The 22,319-nt window shown below is 38.9% G+C and overlaps 1 protein-coding gene across 1 annotated transcript in view; it reads left to right on the top strand.

The window, feature by feature from the left end:
- The first annotated feature begins 533 nt into the window (after positions 1-533).
- LOC104632752 (sodium channel protein type 5 subunit alpha-like) overlaps positions 534-22,319 on the top strand; it is a 35,860-nt gene continuing 14,074 nt past the window's right edge. The window contains exons 1-16 of the mRNA XM_075747046.1: positions 534-788; positions 1,789-1,907; positions 3,527-3,634; positions 5,224-5,352; positions 6,148-6,239; positions 7,113-7,334; positions 10,814-10,871; positions 11,577-11,718; positions 12,217-12,414; positions 13,349-13,528; positions 14,052-14,457; positions 15,205-15,327; positions 17,365-17,603; positions 17,948-18,148; positions 18,943-19,296; positions 20,949-21,386. Coding sequence (XP_075603161.1) covers positions 534-788; positions 1,789-1,907; positions 3,527-3,634; positions 5,224-5,352; positions 6,148-6,239; positions 7,113-7,334; positions 10,814-10,871; positions 11,577-11,718; positions 12,217-12,414; positions 13,349-13,528; positions 14,052-14,457; positions 15,205-15,327; positions 17,365-17,603; positions 17,948-18,148; positions 18,943-19,296; positions 20,949-21,386 — 3,264 coding nt within the window. The remainder of the gene's footprint in view (positions 789-1,788; positions 1,908-3,526; positions 3,635-5,223; positions 5,353-6,147; positions 6,240-7,112; positions 7,335-10,813; positions 10,872-11,576; positions 11,719-12,216; positions 12,415-13,348; positions 13,529-14,051; positions 14,458-15,204; positions 15,328-17,364; positions 17,604-17,947; positions 18,149-18,942; positions 19,297-20,948; positions 21,387-22,319) is intronic.

Genomic DNA, 22,319 nt, shown 5'->3' with positions numbered 1-22,319 from the left:
CTTCTGATGCTTGGACACTGCTTGTTCCTGTGCTGACACCACCAGGATGCGTTATCTGTCTGAGTAGTTACATCTGCACTAGTTAATTTAATACTTGGTCCTTCTGTTGCAGACACAGCTACCACATATTTGATGTTGTTGCAGTGGGATGGTTTTTACTGTCCCATTTCCAAATACGGGGTTAACCCAGTAGCTTAGTTTTTTTCTGAACAATAGCGCAAGGGCATTTAAGATAACAAGTGTCTTAAATGAGGTGCTCTAAATACACTCTTAAGTTTATAAAGGTCTATCCACATCCTATCAGATACACATACTTTAAAAAAAATACGGAACAGGCAAAGATATTGATCTTTTTTTTTTTTTTTTTTTTAGAAGGTGATGGCTCAGAAATGTTATGTTATTAGCCATGCATGGGCAATGAGTTAATGAATTGTTTAATTTTCATAACTTACCCGTTTTGGAGTTACTTGACTTCCTCTCTACTTGTTTCTATTATTTGGACAGAATTAGTGACAGGAAAAGAAGAATGAACAATGGCTGAGTTCTTACTACTTGGTACCAACAACTTCCGTAAGTTCACTTATGAATCCTTGGCTGCTATCGAAAAGAGAATTGCTGCCAAGAGGAATTGCCGAAGAAATACTATAGACCAGAAACCTGAGGAGAAACCACGTCCTCAGCTTGACCTAAAGGCTTTCCAGAAGTTACCAGCTCTCTATGGAAATCCCCCTCCAGAGCTCATTGGGGAACCACTGGAGGATCTCGATCCGTACTACAAAGATCGTAAGGTTAGAGCCAACCAAGATGCTGGGATTTTAATTTGTTTTATTGTGTTGCTAAGAAGTGTTTATGTGAATGATCTATCTAACAATTTTGCTTACATCCCTTTGGAAAAACTACCATCCCTTTCTAGGTTATAATAATGCAGGCGGTTGGCACAGCTGAATGAAATGCTGTAATCTTCTTAACAAGAGCTTAATTTTGAATTATAGGAATTAAATAATATGAATTTGATTAACATTTGAATCAGAATGGAAGCAGAAGAAATAAAATGGTTAAAGGAAGAAAAGGGGGTTTTGAGTCAGATCTACAAGAAATAATAATTTTATAAATTTTCCTAAATTCCACGAAACACTGTGTACCTCTCTGTCTCAATGCTTATGCTTCGCTTACATGTATAATAAATTATCATCTAAGTGTAAAAATTATTTTAAAACATTTACTAATGAATGCTTAAAACCTACTTATTCAAGCTCTATCTTTTAGTCAGAAGTATTGAAGAATATGATTTTCAATAAAGAACAGAGAAATGGGAACTAATCCATTGGAAATTATGCTTATTGCTTGAGAAATGGTTAATACTTTGAGCTAATTTCTACAGTCTTAGAGCTAGAGGATCACTATCAACAATAGAAAGTAGTGAAGAAGGCTGCAATTCTTCCCTCCACGTCTGTATATCATGACTCAATGAGAGGTTAAATTTGTTTGGAGATAATAGTCATAAGCAAGATCAGTTCTGTGCACAACTCTTTGCAAGTCCTGAGGTTTAAAAAAGAAGTTCATACTGAGGATTATTTGCAGCTTGACAATTAATGGGTATTAACTCTTTCATCAATTTATGATGAAAGGATAGTAAAGTATTACAAAGAGTCTTCCCATTTAAACAAACAGACTAAAGTTAAAATCAAGTTCTTGCTCATCAGTGATACAAGAGGATACAGTACAAAAACATGTTCTCTGTTCAACTTTCTGAAAACTTTACTTCATGTTTCTTTATTTTTTTTAAAGATTTTCATAGTGCTAAACAAACAGAAAACAATCTTCAGATTTACTGCTACACGTGCCTTATGGATCTTCAGTCCTTTCCATCCAATCCGAAGAACAGCAATTAAAGTTTTAGTACATTCATATCCTTTCGTTGACTCCATTTGCTCTCTTTTATAACAAAAACCTATGTAATCCTGTGCTTTTATATTTTAGACTGTTGAATGAATCCAATCTTTTCCTCACTCCAGATGACTTCTAATTATGAATCAACTTAGAAATTATTATTGTCTTGGTGCTCTCGTGCTAGTTAGAAATAAATAGTTTTGTGACTACTGGGGGTATTGAAGCCTGATTTTCTACAGATTTATTTTGCGAATGATCAATTATCTGGTGTCTCATAAACAAGCATCTAATGCTGAAGACTTTCTCAGTGAGAAGACTAATAAGGTCTCTATCTTCTTTCTCATCTTCTGTTTACCCAAACTGTAGGAATTAAATTGAACTCATGTGCCAAAGCTGATCAACCATTGGCCAATTTTAACAAAAAAAAAAAAAAAAAAAAAAGGCTGAGACAGACAAGCACGCATATGAAAACACACAGAAAGAAAAATTATGCAAACTTAGTTTTTTTAGGAAATCAGATCAAAAAAAATATGTTTGGGATATGAAAGTGAAAATTTTCAGGGATGCCATTGCAGGCAATGCTTTTGGAATATAAAGGTAATATCGATCCCACCTCATACATCAAATTTAGGGAACAGGAATCACTAGTCTATTGCTCCGGTTTGGCACTGAGGAATGAAACCAGAGCAATAAGACTGTCACTTGCGGCTGAATCAGGCCAAGTGCAGAGTCTGCGGTATCCCTGGGCGGATTTTAGGTTTCCAGCCATCTCCTGGGTGCGTGGTGCTGAGTTAGCTGCAATGGGTCTGAAGATGTTGTCGTAGCAGACATCCCGGGAGGAGGGATGCTTCTCATCTGAGGCTTTCCCTGGGCAACAATTTGGCTGATATTGGCATTTCAACACTACTGGTCCAGCTCCTGGGTTTGTGACAGTTTGACCATGCCTAGAGCTAAAGCCAGAGTTTTTGTGGGGATGGAGAGGGTGAATGATGGAAAGGTTAGATGTCTTTCCCATGCACATCTACCTACTGGATTGCTAAAACATGTGGTATGACACAAGGCATGAGATTCAGCTCCAGGGCCAGGTGCTTGAGCTTAGGTGTCTACACACGAGCTAGATGCCCAAGTTTTCCTTCATACCCTGTAGTCAGTAGGTCCCAGAGAGCAGCTGGGCAGCCCCAAGAGGTGGCTAAACATGGGCATCTAGAGTCCTTTGAGACACCCGCAAGTATCCTGGGAGACTTCACACTGTCCCTTCAGAAGAGCGCAGCTCTGCCAATTCAGAGTCAGGTTTGGGCTTCATCTATATGACCATGGGCAAGTTTTTAACTTTTATGCTATAAAATGAAACTAAAAATCCATCCTTCCTCCCATGCTTTGAGTGGTTGAGGATCTTTTTATCAAGTTTGCAATTCTGGGAGCAGCAGATCTCTAGCCCGTATAGAAGTCCAGATGGCATGAATTACAACATTAGTGTGTTGTCATCTAATATGACTCAATATCACCAAATAGATGTGCATGCTGTTCTTACATGTGCTTTAAATGCAAACCCAGATACTACAACTATGACTGATAGAAAATCTAGTTGTATTTCTGAATCAATATCATATTCTTTGCCTTCACTCCCATGACTTACGTTATTCACTTTGTTTATCATGTGCACTATTATAACTAATTGTGTATTCATGGCTCTGACTGAGTCCTCTAAGAATTCTTCATCTCCTTTGTGGAACAGGTATATTGAGTAAGTATCTGTGGGTACGTATGGTTTTTTAATTCTGTAGTTATATTGAATTATTGAGACTTGTCTTGCAGCCTTCACTCAAGACAGTTTATGGGGCATTTAGAAAGAAAGTTGCTTGTGCTAGGACTTTGTAACTTTTTTTTTTTGCTTTGAGGGAGTATTTTTGTCTTTAAACTCAATATCTACAATAATTGTGGTGTTATAGGAGACAATAAGTGTAGATTAAATTCCGCTGTTGAACTAGTTTCATGTCTGTCCTACTGCTCTAGTGTGTTATCCCACTTTCTGAAGTTACTCAGTAATTATTTGCTCTTTATCCAGATGCATTTCCCATTGCTGCTGATGTTGATGAAGCACATCAAGAGCTGCTGTCTTTTAAAATTCTTTTTAATGATATTGAAATGCTGAGTTTTGCTGTAATAAAATGTTCTGTCAGAAGCTCCTGGCCTGCAGGACGCTGCTAGAAAGTAAAGCTCTTATCTTTAGTGCTGCCAACACTTGCAATGTTAAATCACAATAAATCCATGCCTTTGTAGTCACATTTAAGCTGGATAATCCCATGTTTTGTGGGGTTTTTATTTTAAAGAATTTTTCAGCTCTCACTTTTCAGTTTGGCATAAAAATGTTAGAATACGAACCCTGATAATTCTAACGCTTAATGCAGAGGAAAAGATTCCAAAATACTTGGCTTTAAAAATAGCTCTAAAATTGTTTCTGACTATCTCATGTTACATGACACTGAAACAGTTGGGTATGACAAATCCTCATGCAAGCAGGAACAAGACTCTGCATGGTATTAATATACATATATCTCCAGAAGATGCTGGGATACTTCCCTAATTATGAGGGCATAAAGGTTAGATAAGAGTTGTATCTGCTGTTGGCATCAAAACTACTGTTCAAATGCATTTCAATAATAATTGCAGAATACTGCTTTCCAAATGAAAAGGGAAGCGATACAGCCATATAATTTCTTAGTGCATTTGCTGACTACCAAATGAATGCCTTTTGAATTCTGCAGGGAGATCGCTCTCTTGCTGAAATGATAAGTGCACTCAATATGTCAGAAGAGCTTTTACTGATAATTTTCCATTAATAAGAATAATTGCCATCTTAAATTGAAAATCCTGTACTCTTGTAATTCTTTAAGTGTTTTAAACATTTTGCACAGAAATGGATGCTGCATACTCAAAGTAAATAATACACAGGATATCACACATTCACTTGGCCACTTGAAACCAGCGGCAGAAACAAATTTTGATCTTTATTTTAGCAAGTAGCTGGGAGTTTTGTGTTTCTTAAATTATGAGGACTCACGTGAAAGAGCTTGAAAAAAATTGTTGAATGCCAAAAACCCATGTCACAGGCGTCCACGTTAATACCCATGCTCAGATTGCAGTTAAATACTATTTCAGACTCCATATGAGTCAGATACTGACAGAATACACTGAAATGAATGGCAATCTTTGCATTGCTTCTCTGCAGCGTTGGCTTGGTTTGTTGGCCTAGGCAGTAAATAGAGAGATTCTGTCTCTTCCGTTAATTGCTAATATTGCTGTATTCCTTTGGCACTTTTCTCCCTTCCTTAGATTTACTTTCACTGGCATTTACACTTTTGAATCATTGATAAAAATATTGGCAAGAGGATTCTGTCTAAACGAATTCACTTTCCTTCGAGATCCCTGGAACTGGTTGGATTTCAGCGTTATCGTTATGGCGTAAGCGGGAACATATAAAATACGGATTACCTGTGCTCGAGCGCTGTATTTGAAGTTCTTGTCGCTGTGCTGCAAAAGGCTGTCTGCAGTACAAAAAACCCCTCTGGGTCCTAATTGCATCTGAAACTACCTAGGACATTGACTCTTCCCCTTGTTTTGTCACTCACTGTATGACAACCATGTATGAGTCTTTCAAGGAGGGAATAGAGCTGAGCAGGGGAAGATATAGTCTGTGGGGAGTGTACGTAAACGGATGCATTTCTATCAGTGAAATGTAATAGCAGGGCTGGCAAATACAGACATATTCATCCTGTGAATGGTAGTGTAAGTTTGAAAAAAGAGAGTGATGTGTATACACGCCAGGATACTGGATTAAATTTGGGCTCTTTATCTCCAAAAATCATAATTTGAGCTTCAGTTTGCAGTAATTAGAAAGACTTTATACTGGTCAGATGCAGTCACAGAAGGGAGATAGATAGAATCAAACGGGTTCAGTATCAGTGTTCCAGCCTGAAATTAATAATTTTGAGTGTTATCTTTGTTTATATTTTAAATAAGTGATATTTTAAGATGTTGACACAAAAGCAGCTGTGCACAAGCCAAGAACTACCTCATAAGGAAACTCTAATAATCAAGAAATGGGTTTCTATTTTATAAGTCTGCCAACAAATCCTTGATATGTCATTTATTAAGACTTAAAATATGCTCGGAAGTTGACAGTTAAGAATGACCACAGTAAAATAATTGCCCTGTTTACTCCATTCAACCACTTGACATCACATCCTGACTTTACAGGTATGTGGGAGCATTTAGTAACTTGGGCAGCGTGTCAGTCCTTCGGACTTTCAGGGTTCTGAGAGCTTTAAAAACCATTTCAGTAGTCCCAGGTAAGAAACTCTATTTGCTGAATATTTTCTGCTACTTAAAACTGATTCTTTACTCCAATCAAAATGTTGGCTTTTGCCTTTGCTTTTTCTTTTCCTTTTCTTTTTTTCCTTTTTTCCCCTCTATATCTTTCATTGGTTGCAGACATAGCTGAATTTGTGGACACAAATAGTGTTTCAGTCCACCTGGCCCAACCAGAATAAATCAAGTGTTAGAAAAAATTGTGTATTTAATTTAGTTTCATTATGCTTTTAAAGATTTTGTTAACACTTTATTATGCCAGGTTTACAAATGTTCTTCTAGCTGGTCTATGTGTTACGGTTCAACAGAAACACCTCCGGTGACTGAATGGACTTTATTGTTAATGATCTTACATCATCCCTGGGAAAACCCTTTCTTTTTCACTTTTCCCTTAGTTATAAAGTCAGCCAATTTTTTTTTCTCATGACTAAATACAAATTAAGAACCAGTACGTTGCCCCCATCTTCTCTTTCTGGTCTTTTTCATCATATTCATTATTGTTTCCAGTGTTTCCAGATTCATCACAGATTGTCAGTGTTGGAAATTTCATTTGAATTACGCATATTACTCTTTCCGGATAAGAAAAACCAGATTATCTCTGGTTCCTCATCCTTGCCTAAATATCTTACAGGGATTAAAGGAACATCTGCAAATTGCAGGGTCAATCAAATGAGGAAAAAAAAAAAATATTGTTCTCATATTAATTACTCTCTCATCCAAACTATATTTGCATTGCAAACATATTTGCTACATATTGTCCAGTAATTTTGGTACTTTGGTTGCTATAGATTGTTTTGGCTCAGTTAAAGTATCAGTTTTTCATTCTTTTTTTTCTTTGTATATTGTCTTCCTAGGACTCAAGATCATTGTAGGGGCACTTATCCAATCTGTTAAGAAACTTGCCAATGTGATGATCCTGACCGTTTTCTGCCTGAGTGTCTTTGCCCTCATAGGCCTCCAGCTTTTTAAGGGCAATCTAAGACAAAAGTGTATCAGGAACTCTACAGTGTTCAACAGAATACCTTATTTCCTTAACAAAACATGGGAATCCTATGAAATGTTTGCTAATGATACAGGTAACTTTCCTCCTTAATTCTTTTTTAGATGATAGTATAGACACCTAGGCATGCATGTGTAACCACTACTGTAAATGATATTGATGTTTTGATGACATATTTTGATGAGTAACTACCGGGTAATGGCTTTCAGATTGCCAGAGCAGCTTGCAGGCATCCAGGAATGCACCCTTTCCCTTCATTATAAGAAACAGCACTCCCAAATTTTCCAGTAACGTCCAGCTCTGTTTCCCAGAATGATACGACAATAACTGAAATACGCATTAGCTCATTCTCTGCTGTAATTCCCCAAAGTTTACTTTTTAGTACATGCTGAAGAGTCTGTACATCTTCATTTTGCTGCCCAGTGAATTACGCTTCAGCTTGAAATAGAAGAATTTGTTTAAAAGTCGAAGTTGGTTTCTTCTTCACATGATATGTATCTTATTTTATGTCTTATAAAAGATACATAAAATATATATCTTTCATATATATGTCTTGACTGAAGCTCATGATGGAAGCATAGAGCAGAGATCTGAAAATGCACCAAAGCATTCTTATAGCAACAGCAAATGCAAGATGCGATTCAGAAAGGAAAAGCCTTGTGCCAAAGGAAAAGCCTCAATATACATGAAAAAAATACACTGAAAGTGAACAATGTCTATGCCAGAAACACGAAGAAAGCTTCATCGCTGAAGAAATCCTCCACCAGTGAGTTCAGACATAGCAGCAGTTATACAGGAGAAAAGCATTCTCCCAGGGGAAATGTTGAAATACATGAAAAAGCCACACAGGATTGCTGCTCGTATCCACTCCGTGTGGAAGATTTGTTCAGACAGGATTTCTTTAATAGCTTCACAGTCCAGAGGGAGAAAGTCTTTGTATAAAAGATTTTTGAGGAAAAACTTTTTGCAAGAAACTCCTGCACCTACCAAAAAACCACACATAAGAACAAAGTCATTTACATATACGGAATGTTGTAAAAATCATAACTGAAAGCAAACTTCAAAAGAAACCAGGCAGTGACTAGAGTAGTACACGAGAGACCATGGATGTGACAAACTTTGGCTAAAAAATCCTAATTTTCTGTGCTGAAGAAACAGGAAAGAAAAATATCTATGGTTTGGGATTTATTGGTTTTGGGGGGTTTTGGGGTTTTGGTTTTTTTGTTTGTTTGTTTGTTGGTTTTTTTTTTAAATGCAGAACATTGCAGCTGGATAAAGGCAATGGCCTAGAGAAAGTAGGGCTCAAGAAATTAAAAATCTGTGTTGCTTCATAAGCTTTATCTTGTTCACATCCTATGCCATGTATCTTGTGTGCAGGGTGATTTGCGATGATGGCAAAAGGAATAGGAGGGCCTAGACAGCTTTAACGAAAAATAGATTACTTTCCTACAGGATTTAGGACTTGTAGCACTATATACCCAGTTTTTTATTAAATTATTTTTTTGTATTTTTTTTATGGGCTGCTTTGGTCCTGATTTTGTGGGAAGTTCCCATCTCCAACATGGAGAACTGTAGAATCACAGAATCACAGACTAGTTTGTGTTGGAAGGGACCTCAAAGATCATCTAGTTCCAACCCCCTGCCATGGGCAGGGGCACCCTCCACTAGACCATGTTGCCCAAAGCCCCATCCAGCCTGGCCTTGAATACTTCCAGGGATGGGGCAGCCACAACCTCTCTGGGCAACCTCTTCCAGTGCCTCACCACCCTCACAGGGAAGAATTTTTTCCTTATATCTAATGTAAATCTCCTGCCTTTTAGTTTAAAGCCATTCCCCCTTGTCCTGTCACTCCATGCCCTTGTAAACAGCCCCTCTCCAGCTTTCCTGTAGGCCCCTTTAGGTACTGGAAGGTGCTATAAGGTCTCCCCAGAGCCTTCTCTTCTCCAGGCTGAACAACCCCCAACTCTCTCAGCCTGTCCTCATAGCAGAGGTGCTCCAGCCCTCAGATCATCTTCATGGCCTCCTCTGGATTTGCTCCAACAGCTCCATGTCTGTCTTGTACTGGGGACCCCAGAGCTGGATGCAGTACTGCAGGTGGGGTCTCACCAGAGCAGAGTAGAGGGGAAGACTTCACGTCCCTTGATGCTTCTTTTGATGCAGCCCAGGACACAGTTGGCTTTCTGGGCAAGTGCACACTGCTGGCTCATGTTGAGCTTCTTGTCCACCAACACCCCCAAGTTCTTCTCTCAGGGCTGCTATCCATCCATTCTCCACCCAGCCTGTAGTTGTGCTTGTAGTTACACCGACTCACATGCAGGACCTTGCACTTGGCCTTGTTGAACTTTTAATGCAGTTTGCATGGGCCCACCTCTCCAGCCTGTCAAGGTCCCTCTGGATGGCATCCCTTCCCTCCAGCACGTTGACCACACCACACAGCTTGGTGCTGTCGGCAAACTTGCTGAGGGTGCACTCGATCCCACTTGTCCATGTCAGCGACAAAGATGTTAAACAACACCAGTCCCAGTACCGGCCCCTGAGGAACACCACTCATCACCCTTCTTCGCTTGGACATCAAGCTGTTGACCACAACTTAACTACATGTTATTATGATTCTCTGAAGCTCAGTCACTGAATCATCTTAAAAAAACATTTTGTCAGTTGGCAGGAGCGGAGCTAAACAAAATTTGGGTGGAAAGTAGCCCAGATAGTGACTCATTCCTTTATGGTGTATTTACATGGTACAGTACAGCAGATACTAAAGATTCCTGCTGGCTCCGAATCATGCTGACTTACCTGATGAGCACAGCTGAAGTTTGAGAAGCACCAGGAAGACATGAGACCTCCTTTGCATCTGTGATAATAAACCCACATCTTAATGGAGCTAATAGCTATTAGCACTAAAGCTATTACTTTCAGTCTGCTGCTAGCTCAGGCATCAGAGTAACTCATGGTAAGAGAAATAAGGGAAGAGGTGAAAAAGGGCACAGCTCCAGCACCCTAATGGAGAAATCTGCATTTCTCAACTAAGCAGGGTTAGGACCTACTATCTGGCTCAGCAGAGCAACAATATGGCATGGTCTATATCCACACCGCCAAATACTCTTTTTTTCCTCCTCAAAACCCCAAATGCTGTTTGTACGCTGTCCTGGAAAGGGCTAATTGCTATGAGCCAAAACTGTGCCAGAGTTTGTGCTAACAATTACAAAACCAGGGACTGTGCTTGAGCTTGTGCCCTCCAATTCTTTGCTTTATGCAGATGTGGCCAAAGTGATAGCATGTTTAAAAATTTCTGTTTTAAAGACTGAAATTTCTGCGTACACACATGCATGTTTATAAATGAGGACAGGGCATCTTGCAATCTGGTGCAGTCACTGTGAGCGTGGGAAACCCGTCTCTCTCACTTTAGTGCTCGTTTCATATTTGCTACACAGCAACTTGTATGTGTGTGCATATACACTCACAGGTCACTGATTACTCATCACTACTCATGTTGAAGGATAGAGGATTCAGGCTAGAAAGTGGTTTGTTTTTAATATTTTTTCCCCTTTTTTATAGCACACTTTGCTAAGAAAGGGGGCACCTCAGATATTTTGCTCTGTGGTCCTGGTGCTGGGTAAGTGCACTTATCAATATTTCTTGTTTGGAAGTTTTCCCTGCCTCACTGCTTCTGTATCTGTTCAGTCATAGGGATGAAAGCAGAAATTCCAGGCTTTCCTGGAATGCAGAGACAGGAACATAGAAAACAAACATACAGTAAACAGCCAGACAATTTAATACCTTTAGAGAATGAAGCATGAACCTGCAATTGGCTTACTTGGTCAGGTCTCAGTTCCTTCAAGTGCTGTCTTTCTCTTCCCCACGGATGTACAAGAGAACTGAAAACATGAAGGATCTCAGATATAGCGCAGGACAGACACTGCCCTCTCTGTAAAGGCTTGTGAGTGTTAAACCGGGGAAACAAAACATGGATTTTGGAGTGCAGGTTTGGGCAAGGAGGGAGATGTGGCTGCTTTGCAGTGAGGCTCAGGGGATGAGGACTGCTGATGAGGGAGTTTTCCTGGGCTGGGGGTCTATTCCAGTCTCTCTACTTCCTTTGTTGTTGGAATGCTGCTCTTTCCATCCCACTTTCCAGCCAATGCTACCTGGAGTAGAAAATTGGTTTGCAATCTAATGAAATGCAGAGCTGAATTATAATCAGAACTCTCAATATGTTGAGCATGACATCAGCGTGACTGAGCAATAACAATCTCACATACACTGAAGTTTTCCTTGAAATCTGCATGGTTAAAAGAGCTCTACTTTTTATTATTACTTCTAGGATCTGTCCTCCAGACTATGTGTGCTTGAGAATTGGGCCAAATCCTGATTATGGTTTCACTAGTTTTGATACGTTTGGCTGGGCTTTTCTTTCCTTATTCCGCCTGATGACCCAGGACTTGTGGGAGCGTCTGTACCAGCAGGTACCATCTTTGTGCATAATTCAGAACTGGTCTTCCAGGGAGAGCAATAGGTGAAGCAGAAAATGTGTAGAGTGAACAAGAAACCGCAAATAAAAGCAATAGCCACAAGCCATCAAGCCTACATCCTCCTTTCTCCCTTCCAGCAAGCTGTGACCCCTTGAAAGGGGATGCTGAAGTGCTTCCCAGCAATAGTCCTATCACCCTGCTGGTTTAGGGACTTAAAAAAAAGTACTAAAAGGGTCCTGTATTGTCCTTCAAAAATATAACAATGACTCCTCAGTCGTCCTCATGAGGTATACAATCAGTGATTCATAGGTGACGGTATAGGAAGAGGGAGAAGGAAGGGGAAGAGGGGCCAAGGAAGGTATATTTCCATTTAAGCTTCCTAAAACATTGTGTCTAGGAAGCTGAATGCTTCTAAAGAATTTCAGACACACATTGAAAGCCTATTTGGTATTTTATATGGTAATTTTTATCTCTGGGGTGTGTTACTTACAGACCCTCAGGGCTTCTGGGAAGGTGTATATACTCTTCTTCATGCTGGTCATCTTTCTGGGCTCATTTTATCTAGTCAACTTGATTCTGGCTGTAGTAACAATGGCATATGAAGACCAGAACAAGGCCACCATTGCTGAAACAGAGGCAAAGGAAAGGAAATTTCGGGAAGCCATGGAATTATTACAGAAGGAGCAGGAGGTACGTAAATTATTTCCTTGCAAGCACTAGTCGCAGTGCTCTGTTGTCAGTCACATAGGAAAATGCATCATTCCCTGTAGACATCTGTATGTAGTAGTCACTCATGGGAAGAGGAGCAAGTGATAACTTATTGAAAGTAGTGATTCCTAGAGATACAGGAGTCAGTCCTTGTTCAGCTGTGTATTTTTTCCCATGAAACAATGACTTTTGCTGTGGAGAATGAGCATTAAAGGCTGCTGTTACTGTAAGAAGAACAGTATTTGAAAATCTGGGAAATGTAAAATTCAATCAGCTAGCAGTTTCCAAAAGAAAATGTAGGCATTTTTTATTTTTTTCTCCTATTTTATCCTTGTGGACTGGTGAGCAGAGAAATATACAGTAATTCTGTTGATCAACTGCATCAACATCTAAACTAAAACCTGTAGTAGTTGAATGAAAAGTCTTGGTAACTTAAATAGCTTAGAGGATTCTGGAAGAAAACACTCCTGTTTTTTGAAAATATTGTCCTAAATTCAATATGGGAAGGGAGGTCAGCCGCGGTGTGGATCCCCAACAAAAAGACAAAATTTGAATATTCTTTGAGCATTTATTTGGGGAAAAGGTTATATTCTACAGCATTATTTTCAAACTGAGTATTTTTATTGTAAGCAAATCTGCCATGTGGAGGAATAGGAGCTACAATGTGATTATTTTGCCCCTGGCAGGCCCAATATATGCGATCACGTAACATACTGCAAATAGCAAATTGTTCAGTGCTCCATATGTTGGGGAAATTCTCTTTCTTTTAGAGTTATCACATCTTGGAAGATTTTAACGAGTTTTGTGAAACACAAATTGTTGAGAGGAAATAATACAGAGCACAGAAGTTTTTTCTTTCTGCTTATATTCAAAGTACCCAGCAAAAATTTCATCGGTGTCTTTGTTTTAATTTCAGTCGTTGGCTATTAAAGGAATTGATATCCTGTCAATTAGCTCCTTTGAAGCCTCTTCTCTGTCTACCAAAGAAATCAAAGAAAGAAGCAATAGGAAAAAGAGAAATAAGTCCTTGGGGATAGAAGATAATGAAGAAGAACATTTCCCCAAGTCACAGTCCACAGACAGTCAACGAAAGTTGGTAATCTATTGTCTGAATCTGAGATCCTTACAGCTTTTCTAATTCTAATACTAAAAGAAATTGCTTGAAAGCACAAACCAAATCACAAACACTGATCACTCTTAAGTCTTTAAAATAAAAAGCCTTTTGGGATAAGGAAGAAATCTATGTAAAAATTAATTTGAAAAGGAAATAAATGAAGGATGGAAGGAAAGTTACAAGAACAGTTAAAATACATTTTCTATAACATTGAGAAGTAGAAAAAAGTGAATGACTATCAGAATTTAATTTTTGTGCCATCATTCTCTGTTAAAAATTTCTTACTTAAAATATAAAGCTTATCACAAAAATAGCTGCTACGGCTGATAGGATTTTATTATCTGCCTTTTAAAATCTAAGCACAATCCTTCCTGAAAAATCTAAATCAAATTCAGACTTGCAGTCATTTGTAGGAAATGTTATGAAACTTTAAATTTATTGATTCCCAACATTTTCTCTATGTTATTATGCCATTCTCTCTTTATTCCTTTTCCTGGGCTTTCAGTCTTTCCTTGGCCTGGTGTATGGTCCCAACGCAAATCAGGCAAAACGCAGACTTAGCCACGGGAGTGTGTTCAATTTCCAAATACCTGCTTTGGAACTTGATTCCAGAATGGATTTTGGCGATGAGGAGACACACAGTGCCAGGGAACACGAAATTCAGTGTCAGTCACTGTCGGTCATGCAGATGGGAAGACGCTCCAGCATGCAAAGTCAAATAAGCCACAGCTCTCACCCCGCTACCCCAAACTGCGTGCAGAGCAGCAAGTGGGCTAACGCGGATGACTGCAATGGGGTGATTTCGGTGATGGGAGGAGGAAGCAGCAGGGTGCACAGTCTAGATCCAGTGTCCTCTGAAGGAGTCATGCTTCCACCGGTGATGGAAGACCCAGGAAAAGGTGACGTGGTAAGTAAAAGATATTATTTTAAGTATGTACTTCCTATGATGGTTTCTCCATAAGTGGCAGGTACTTATGGTCTTAAGAGTTTCAGTGAAATGGCAAACAGTGATGTGAAATGAGGTATACCGATGTGGGGAGTTTCTAAGTTGTCAGCAGAAAGTGATTTTTAATACTCTGATGAGTTCCAGAAAACTAGAGTTCATTGCTACAGCATTCCTGTTACAAACTCTATTTTTCTGCTCTGCACAACTTGTACTAACATACTTTTGAAAGCTCCTAATGCTGGAATTACAAGTCACCAAAGAGTCTTTTTATCCCATGCCCTATCCGGGGGGGATCATTTTGAGTAGTAACTGTAATTTCTTTCTCCTTCACAGCCCCTTTAGCACCATGCAGAAGCTTTGTCTGTAAGTTCCCCAAGGGGGTAGGGATGCTTTTCTACCAGTTTATCTCTCGTCTCTTTCCTTGTCCACTAGTGTCTGGAATATTTCCTAGGCCTATTTCCCCTCATACACTTATTTCCAAGGCTTGTGCTTGCCCTGTTGCTATTACACGCTCGCAGGATCCATTTACTGCAGCGTTATTACTGAAGAGTAGGACCTTCGTTCTCAACACCTATTACATCTTGTAAAAAGGTCCATTTATTTGGCTGCGTGTCATTGTTCCTATTAACTTTCATAGTTACCCATCATTGCATCCTACTTCATTTTGTTCCTGTGTATCTCCCTAATCATGTTTACTTCTTTAAGCAGCCAGCTGTAAATGATGAGAGCGGCATGATGCATTTGCCTCCTCATCTGTCAGTGGAGTACTTTAACGAGGCCCTTCAGAGACAAAGGGCAGCAAGTGCAGTCAGCATAATTACCAGTGTCTTGGAGGGTAAGTGGTTCCTCATTATGGTTATTTCAATCCTAGCGTAATGCTAGCATGCAAGACCAAAATGTCAATATATTTCTTTAATGTTAACAGAGATTTGTAGCTGTGTAGTTAGGAATTTCTTCATTAACTTGACTCTGTTAAAAAAAAAAAAAAAAAAAAAAAGCATTATCACGCAGTCTTTACGTACTAGAATGCATCCTTTGCCTGTCATAAGATCTTGTTTTGTAGGAAAGACAGTGAAGGGGACTGGAGTGAGAGTGGGTGGAAGGGGTTTCTCTACCATTTGAGGTGCAGGACTGGGATACTGTCTTCTCCTCCTGACCCTGTGACTGGTGATGTGTCACTGGCAGAGATATAGGCATGCAGAATCTCAATAAGTTTATGCAAGCAAAATCACTTGTAGCAATTTTTGGGTTTTGAATACTTAACCTCACTATTTTATTCCTTTAACTTCCCTTTCGATGTGAATTTTGGGGGATTTTATCACTGATTGCTATAATACTGACTAATAGTTTTGTTGCAATTTCTGAAAAACTGCAGCCCAAATTGTTTAGTTGTTTTCTGGACCAGGAGAACAGAATGAGGAAGACTTCCCCCCTGCCCCCATCAGCTCAGTTTATCTCATATTTGAAAAAATTTCAGGTCCCTGAAAACCAGATTACTACTAATTCCTACTGTGCTTTTATTTAGCTTGAAGTAAGCTCTGGTTTGTTGATGAATTTGCATAGGACTTCAGCAGAGTCAGAAGTATTTTGGAGGACACGTTAATATTGATGATGAAGAAAGAAAGGTGTCCTGGTTTCAGTGAAGATAGAGTTAGTTTTTTTCTAGTAGCCAGTACAGTGCTGTGTTTTGGAATTAGTATAAGAATAATGTTGATAACACACTGATGTTTGTAGTTGTTGCCAGGCAGTTGTAGTGTCTACACTAAGCCAAGAACTTTTCAGCTTCCCACGCCCTGCCAGGGGCACAAGGAGCTGGAGAGCACAGCCAGGACAGCTGACCCAGGCTGGCCAGAGGGATATTCCCGGCCATAGAACGTCGTGCTCCAGATAGAACTGGGGAAGCGAGCCAGGAGGGGGGATCGCTGCTCGGAAACAGACTGGGCATTGCGGGGAGGAGGGTGAGGGTGGTTCTGCAGGTTGTGAGCAATTGCATTTGTGCATCACTTGTTATATATATTATTATTATCTTCCTTTGTTACCCCATTTAGACTGTCTTTATCTCAACCCATGAGGTGGTTTTTTTCCCATTCTCCTCCCCATCCCACTTGGGGTGAGTGAGTGAGCAGCTGCGTGGTGCTTAGATACCAGCTGGCATTAAACCACAACAAAAGGCTATGAGATTTATATTTGACCAACAGGATGAAAATGGCAAAGCCAGAAAACCTTCTATCCTGTGTTTACTTATAGAAAATGGAGAGGTGTGGCAACTTGCATCAGCTGGGAAATGGTAGGCATGACCTCTCCAGTAGAAGTGGCCTGAGGCCAAATTTCAGGCGCTGTGGTTTGGATTTGCCTTTATTACAATCAAAGTGCCTGTGGCTGCCCTTGATTCTCTAGACTTGACTCCCTCAACTCTCTAGACTTCCTTAAGAGTCACAGGAGACAAAGAAATATTGGGTGTGATATAGCCAGTGTCCTAGACATCTACCTAAGGATAAGGTGAGAAGTGTCTCAGCTGCTGTATTGACTATAAAGAGCTTCTAGTGTGAGAGGCTGCGGTGCCGCCTCTGCATCATAAACATCTGTATTTAGTACAAGTCCGAGTCTAAGACAAATAAAACCTGATCCAAAAGCTTTTGAAGTAAGTTCACAAGAATAAATTTTGAATCCAATTTTCTCTGAATTTTATCTTCACCTTCTTTAGTTGGTGTAGGGACTGCATGAATGGTAGAAAGTGCAGTGAAGCTTTGGTGCTCTGTGTGAGATGTGAGGGTTCTTTTTTTCTTCTCTGGTCTTTTGAGTAATTGAAGTTATTATTTCACCATCTTGCTCAGTGATAACTAATTATAATGGGGTTTTCTTTTGCATTTAGAACTTGAAGAATCCCAGCGGAGATGCCCGCCATGCCTGAATGATTTTGCTTTAAAGTATCTAATTTGGGACTGTTCTCCGCTTTGGTTGAGAATCAAGAAAAAAGTGGCTGCTTTCATAAAGGATCCTTTTATTGATCTCACCATCACTCTTTGCATTGTGATGAACACTTTGTTCATGGCACTGGAGCACAATAATATGTCAGATAATTTTAAATCGATGCTTAATGTAGGCAACTTGGTAAGAAAATTCTCAACTATGTGACATTTTGTTCCAAGGAGTGATTGATGGGTGTTTTCACCTGAGACATAAAGATTAACTGTAAAAATTAAATATTAGCAAACTCGGTGTTCATAAACTCTAAATTTCTAGTATAGACAATTCCCAGATTTTACTGATACGCTTCTAACACACTCCTGAGAAGGCAGAAAACAATCCTTCCATTTTAACTGAAAGTGCATTAGAAGTTCATAAAAAATGGGTTTTGTTGATCTGTCCATGAATGTTATTTGTCGAAATTTGATCTAAAGACAAGAAAAAATCATGGCTCCTTTTAGGCTGATGCTACTGTGTCTTTGTTACAGGTTTTTACAGGAATCTTCACTGCAGAAATGATCTTAAAAATCATCGCTCTAGATCCCTATTATTACTTTCAGCAGCACTGGAATATTTTTGACAGTATAATTGTGACATTGAGTTTAATTGAACTGAGTTTACCCAAACACAAAACCAAGAAAGAAAGGCGAAAAGGAGGAACTCTGTCAGTTTTACGATCCTTCAGACTGGTAATGCCTCACGCTTACTCACTTGTATAAAATATTATGTTCAACATATACTAGAGAACACCTCAATTGTCTGCAATTAGGATGCAAGAAATGATTGGTTTGGGTTTTTTTCGTTTTTGTTTTAAATTTTTTCCCCCTCCTCTTGGCATTGGGGATAAGAAATACACTCTTAAACTTCTTGTGATGTTAGAGTCAGAGTTTAATGACATACATATTTCTTTCGAATATACTAAGAAATGTTCAGAAGAAAAAATATTCCAGACTAGATATATTATAAAACTGGTGTCAAAAATTAAAAACTAGCACAGAAATACAAATACAAGAAAAAACCCAATGCTTAAAAATAGATGTGAAATGATGTTAAGGTATTCATATCATATACTGTGGACCAATTTATATTGCTTTACCAAAAGATAAACTCCTTTTGTAGTAATACATCAGCTCGTCTTCCAACTTTGGTCCTTTGTGTTATGCGTAGGTTAAGCACCACAGTCTGCATCAGGTGCATTGTATGGATACCTGCCTGTGTGGGCCAAAAACACTTCCCAGGGACTCGTGTCAGCCTGGTCCTTTATGAGGCATTTATTTTAGATTTGCAGTATTGCCTAGATAAAGGGAGGGGGGAAAAAAAAAAAAAGAAATGTATAAATACTTTTTAAAAAGTATTAGTGTCACAGTGCCACAAATATTACATAGTTCAGAATATCTGTAAAATAGTTTTTGCAGAATTTGAATGGTGCAAAGATGATTTATCGCTATCGATGTCTAACACTATGGTTTATGTTTCTACACAGCTGAGGGTCTTCAAACTGGCAAAGTCCTGGCCAACTTTAAACACTCTAATTAAAATCATTGGTAACTCCCTGGGTGCACTGAGTAATCTGACCCTCGTCCTGGCAATCATCGTTTTCATTTTTGCTATAGTAGGGGTGCAACTTTTTGGGAGAAGCTATGGGGAGAACAGCCATAAAATAAACAAAAACGGCAAGCCACGCTGGCATATGATGGACTTTTTCCACTCATTCCTCGTCATTTTCCGAATTCTGTGTGGAGAATGGATCGAGACCATGTGGGACTGCATGGTGGTCGCTGAACGACCACTGTGCCTTCTTGTCTTTCTGCTAGTCATGGTGATAGGAAATTTAGTGGTGAGTTTTCCAATATTTTCTTCTCTTTATCCTGTGAATGGTAGAATCTACTGAATTGCCATTTTGCCAAAAAAGGTAGTTTCCCAAAATGCAAGTGAAAGCAACCTCTGTGTGTTATAGTCTGCAAAAACTTCTTTTCCTCTTACCTTTGAGCCGCTGTCCATATTTTCCCATTTTGTGTGCTATGCACATAGCATCACTTGACCTTCTCATGTGGCAGCGTGATGAGGAATATCTTTGCAGTCAATGTAAGACAGGTGACCATGTTTCTGCACATCTTGGGATTTGGATGTAAATAATCAGTAAGGCTAATGGCTTACCTGCTTGAATTAATGGAGCTAAGTGCTTAAATCCCTCTGTAAATCAGAATCTGTGGGTTTTTTAAGATCTCATGTATTTAATTCTTTATCAGCAAATGGCAGAATCTACACTCTTATCACTAAAATCAGGATTTTCTTTAATCATCTCTAAGTTTACATCCAAGAGCTGGATCCTGCTATGGCATATCCTACACAACCTTGCGCACCTGACTTCCCAGTTCTGTTCGATCATTTCTGCCCAATTCATAAAAAACTTCTTAATAGCTTTGTTTCTCATGTCATTCCTACCATTTACATACCAATCTTCCCTTAATTTAAGAAATCACTGGAAAGAACTAAATTTCGTCAGTCCTTTATGGGAAATATCTGTTCTGTGGCTCACTCCCAAATACCCTGGTTTGAAGTCCTGCCTGTTCTACACCACAATGATTGACTTAGGTGATGAAATGCTGAGAGTAGTTTTCACGTCACATGATGTTAACTGTCAAACAATAAGTGCTTAGCCTACGCTCCTTGTTTAGGCTTTCTTATTATCAAAGGAAACAGAGATGGATCTGAGAGTGAGACTTATTCCAGCCTGAGGTCAATAACCAAGACAGATGGGATGAACTGGTCTCTGGAGGGCTAGTGTTCTCCACTGACTGTTCTCTGGATGACTCAGGGGTACTATCTGTCTATTTCTGACACTATAAAAATTAAGAACATAGTTCGCATCCCAAACTGAAACATTAGGGAAAAAAATTAGTTTTTCCTTTCCCTAAAAAAAAAAAAAAACAAACCCAAAAAACCCCAAACGTGGGGTTTATAAGTTCTTCTATTTAAATGTACTCAAAAGAGGGGAGAAAACCTCACTTCAAGCTTCTTTTTGTTTTGATTTTTTTTTTTGTGACAGTGTTTCAGATTTGATGGAATTGCTGGGCCTGAATCTGATCTCACACTGGATTTTGGAAGCAGGTCCACAGAGGCTTGCTTTAATTCTAGTTTGAAGAAGGAAGAGATATTATTAAGCCGACAAGCCATGACCATAGCCTTTGCTATTACTATAAACTTTGAAAAGATGTTTTTGCCAAATAATGTATTTGGCATGCACAGATCTGTTTTAGCTATGTTTTAAAATAACTTTTTTTGGGGAAGAGAGTCATGGGAACTTTGGAATTTTAGAGAGAGAGAGAAGTTTAATTCATCAGTCATGTTAATTTCATTATTACCTTGTTTTGGTTTGCTCAGTAAGTCTGAACTTTGACAATATCTGTGCTCTTCAAAGTTACAATTTAGATTTCTGAATGCTACTCTTCTGACTTTTAATTTTCTTATTGTTTCAATGACTTTCAGGTTCTCAACCTTTTCATTGCACTACTGCTGAATTCCTTCAGTACCGACTGTCTCCAGACAGCAGAGGATGATGGAGAGATGAACAACCTTCGGATTGCCTTTGCTCGGATTCACAAGGGATTTCACTTTGTGAAGAGCGTTACATGGGATACCTGTTGTGGGAAGCTCAAGCATATAAAGAAAGCACAGAAGAAGAAAATCAAATTGACTGCACAGAACCCGCTTGGGTTCAAGCGTGAAGAAATAAGGAATTGTAAAGAGAATTGCAGTAATGAATGGGCTGAAAAGTATGGGGACAAATGCTCAGGTCTTGACGATTTTATTACCAATCCCAATGTGTTTGTTTGTGTCCCTATTGCTGAGGCAGAGAATACAAGTGAGGGTTTTGAAGATGATGATAAGCTGAGCACATTTACAGACACAGAATACAGCAAACAGGTAATACATTTCTTTATTTGTGTTGGAACACTAGAGTGTCCATGTATAGATATATATATATTTAGATGGATGCATTTATGGTAGAAGACTGTCTCTAGCAGAACATAGTGGCGTATGTTGCTCCATTTCCAGAGATTTACTAAATTTTGAACTAGAAACAAAAATATGAATGTTTAGAGTGAGGGTAAATTATCACTTGGAGCCTTTTAGAAATCAAGAGTCTTTCACGGTCTTAAAAGACTGACCATAAATTGTTGGATTTGCTGCAGGAATTCCTAGCTGACACATTGTGTTACGCACAGGTAATTACATAGCCCATAGGTAATTGTGGAAGTCCTTGGTGAACTTGGAATGTTTACGTAAAAATTTATGCAAATAATGCCAACTATTTTGGCATTATTTACATGACAGAGGAGAAAGTGTGTTCTGCATTAAGAACATTATCAACATAATATGAATTTATAGCTCGGAGCCATTTTTTGTATTTGTCCTTGCTATATGTCGTATGTAGTAATTATTAGAAGTTAGAAGGATTAAGTACAGAATGGCTCTAGTAAGGGCATATTTCTTATATGATAGCATATATTATCATATTTCTTTGTGTCCTCTGAATTTTTCAGTTCTATTTTAACCATAAAAGCTGCCGTTCCTATTTCAAGATTTCTCACTTTACGTTTCTGTTTTAATCCCCATACAAAAATTCTCACTTAACTTTTGGCTAGTTCACTACAGTACTAATTCTTTCGTTTGCTGCAAGTCCACTGGGAAAAATTTTCTTTACCCTTAAGTAAAATCAGAGACTCAAAATGGTCTTACGACTTTTGCCTGGAGAGCCCTACTTTAAATGAAATGTATATCTTATCTTTCTTTCTCTTCCAACTTGTCCACCCCACAAAAAGGGAAAAGAAACCCCCCTCTAATCCACAGATTATT

Source organism: Balearica regulorum, chromosome 2 (assembly GCF_011004875.1).
Source record: "Balearica regulorum gibbericeps isolate bBalReg1 chromosome 2, bBalReg1.pri, whole genome shotgun sequence".
NCBI classification, from domain to species: Eukaryota; Metazoa; Chordata; class Aves; order Gruiformes; family Gruidae; genus Balearica; species Balearica regulorum.
The sequence above is the reverse complement of the archived record's forward strand: the minus strand, read 5'-3'. Positions and strand labels throughout refer to the sequence as shown.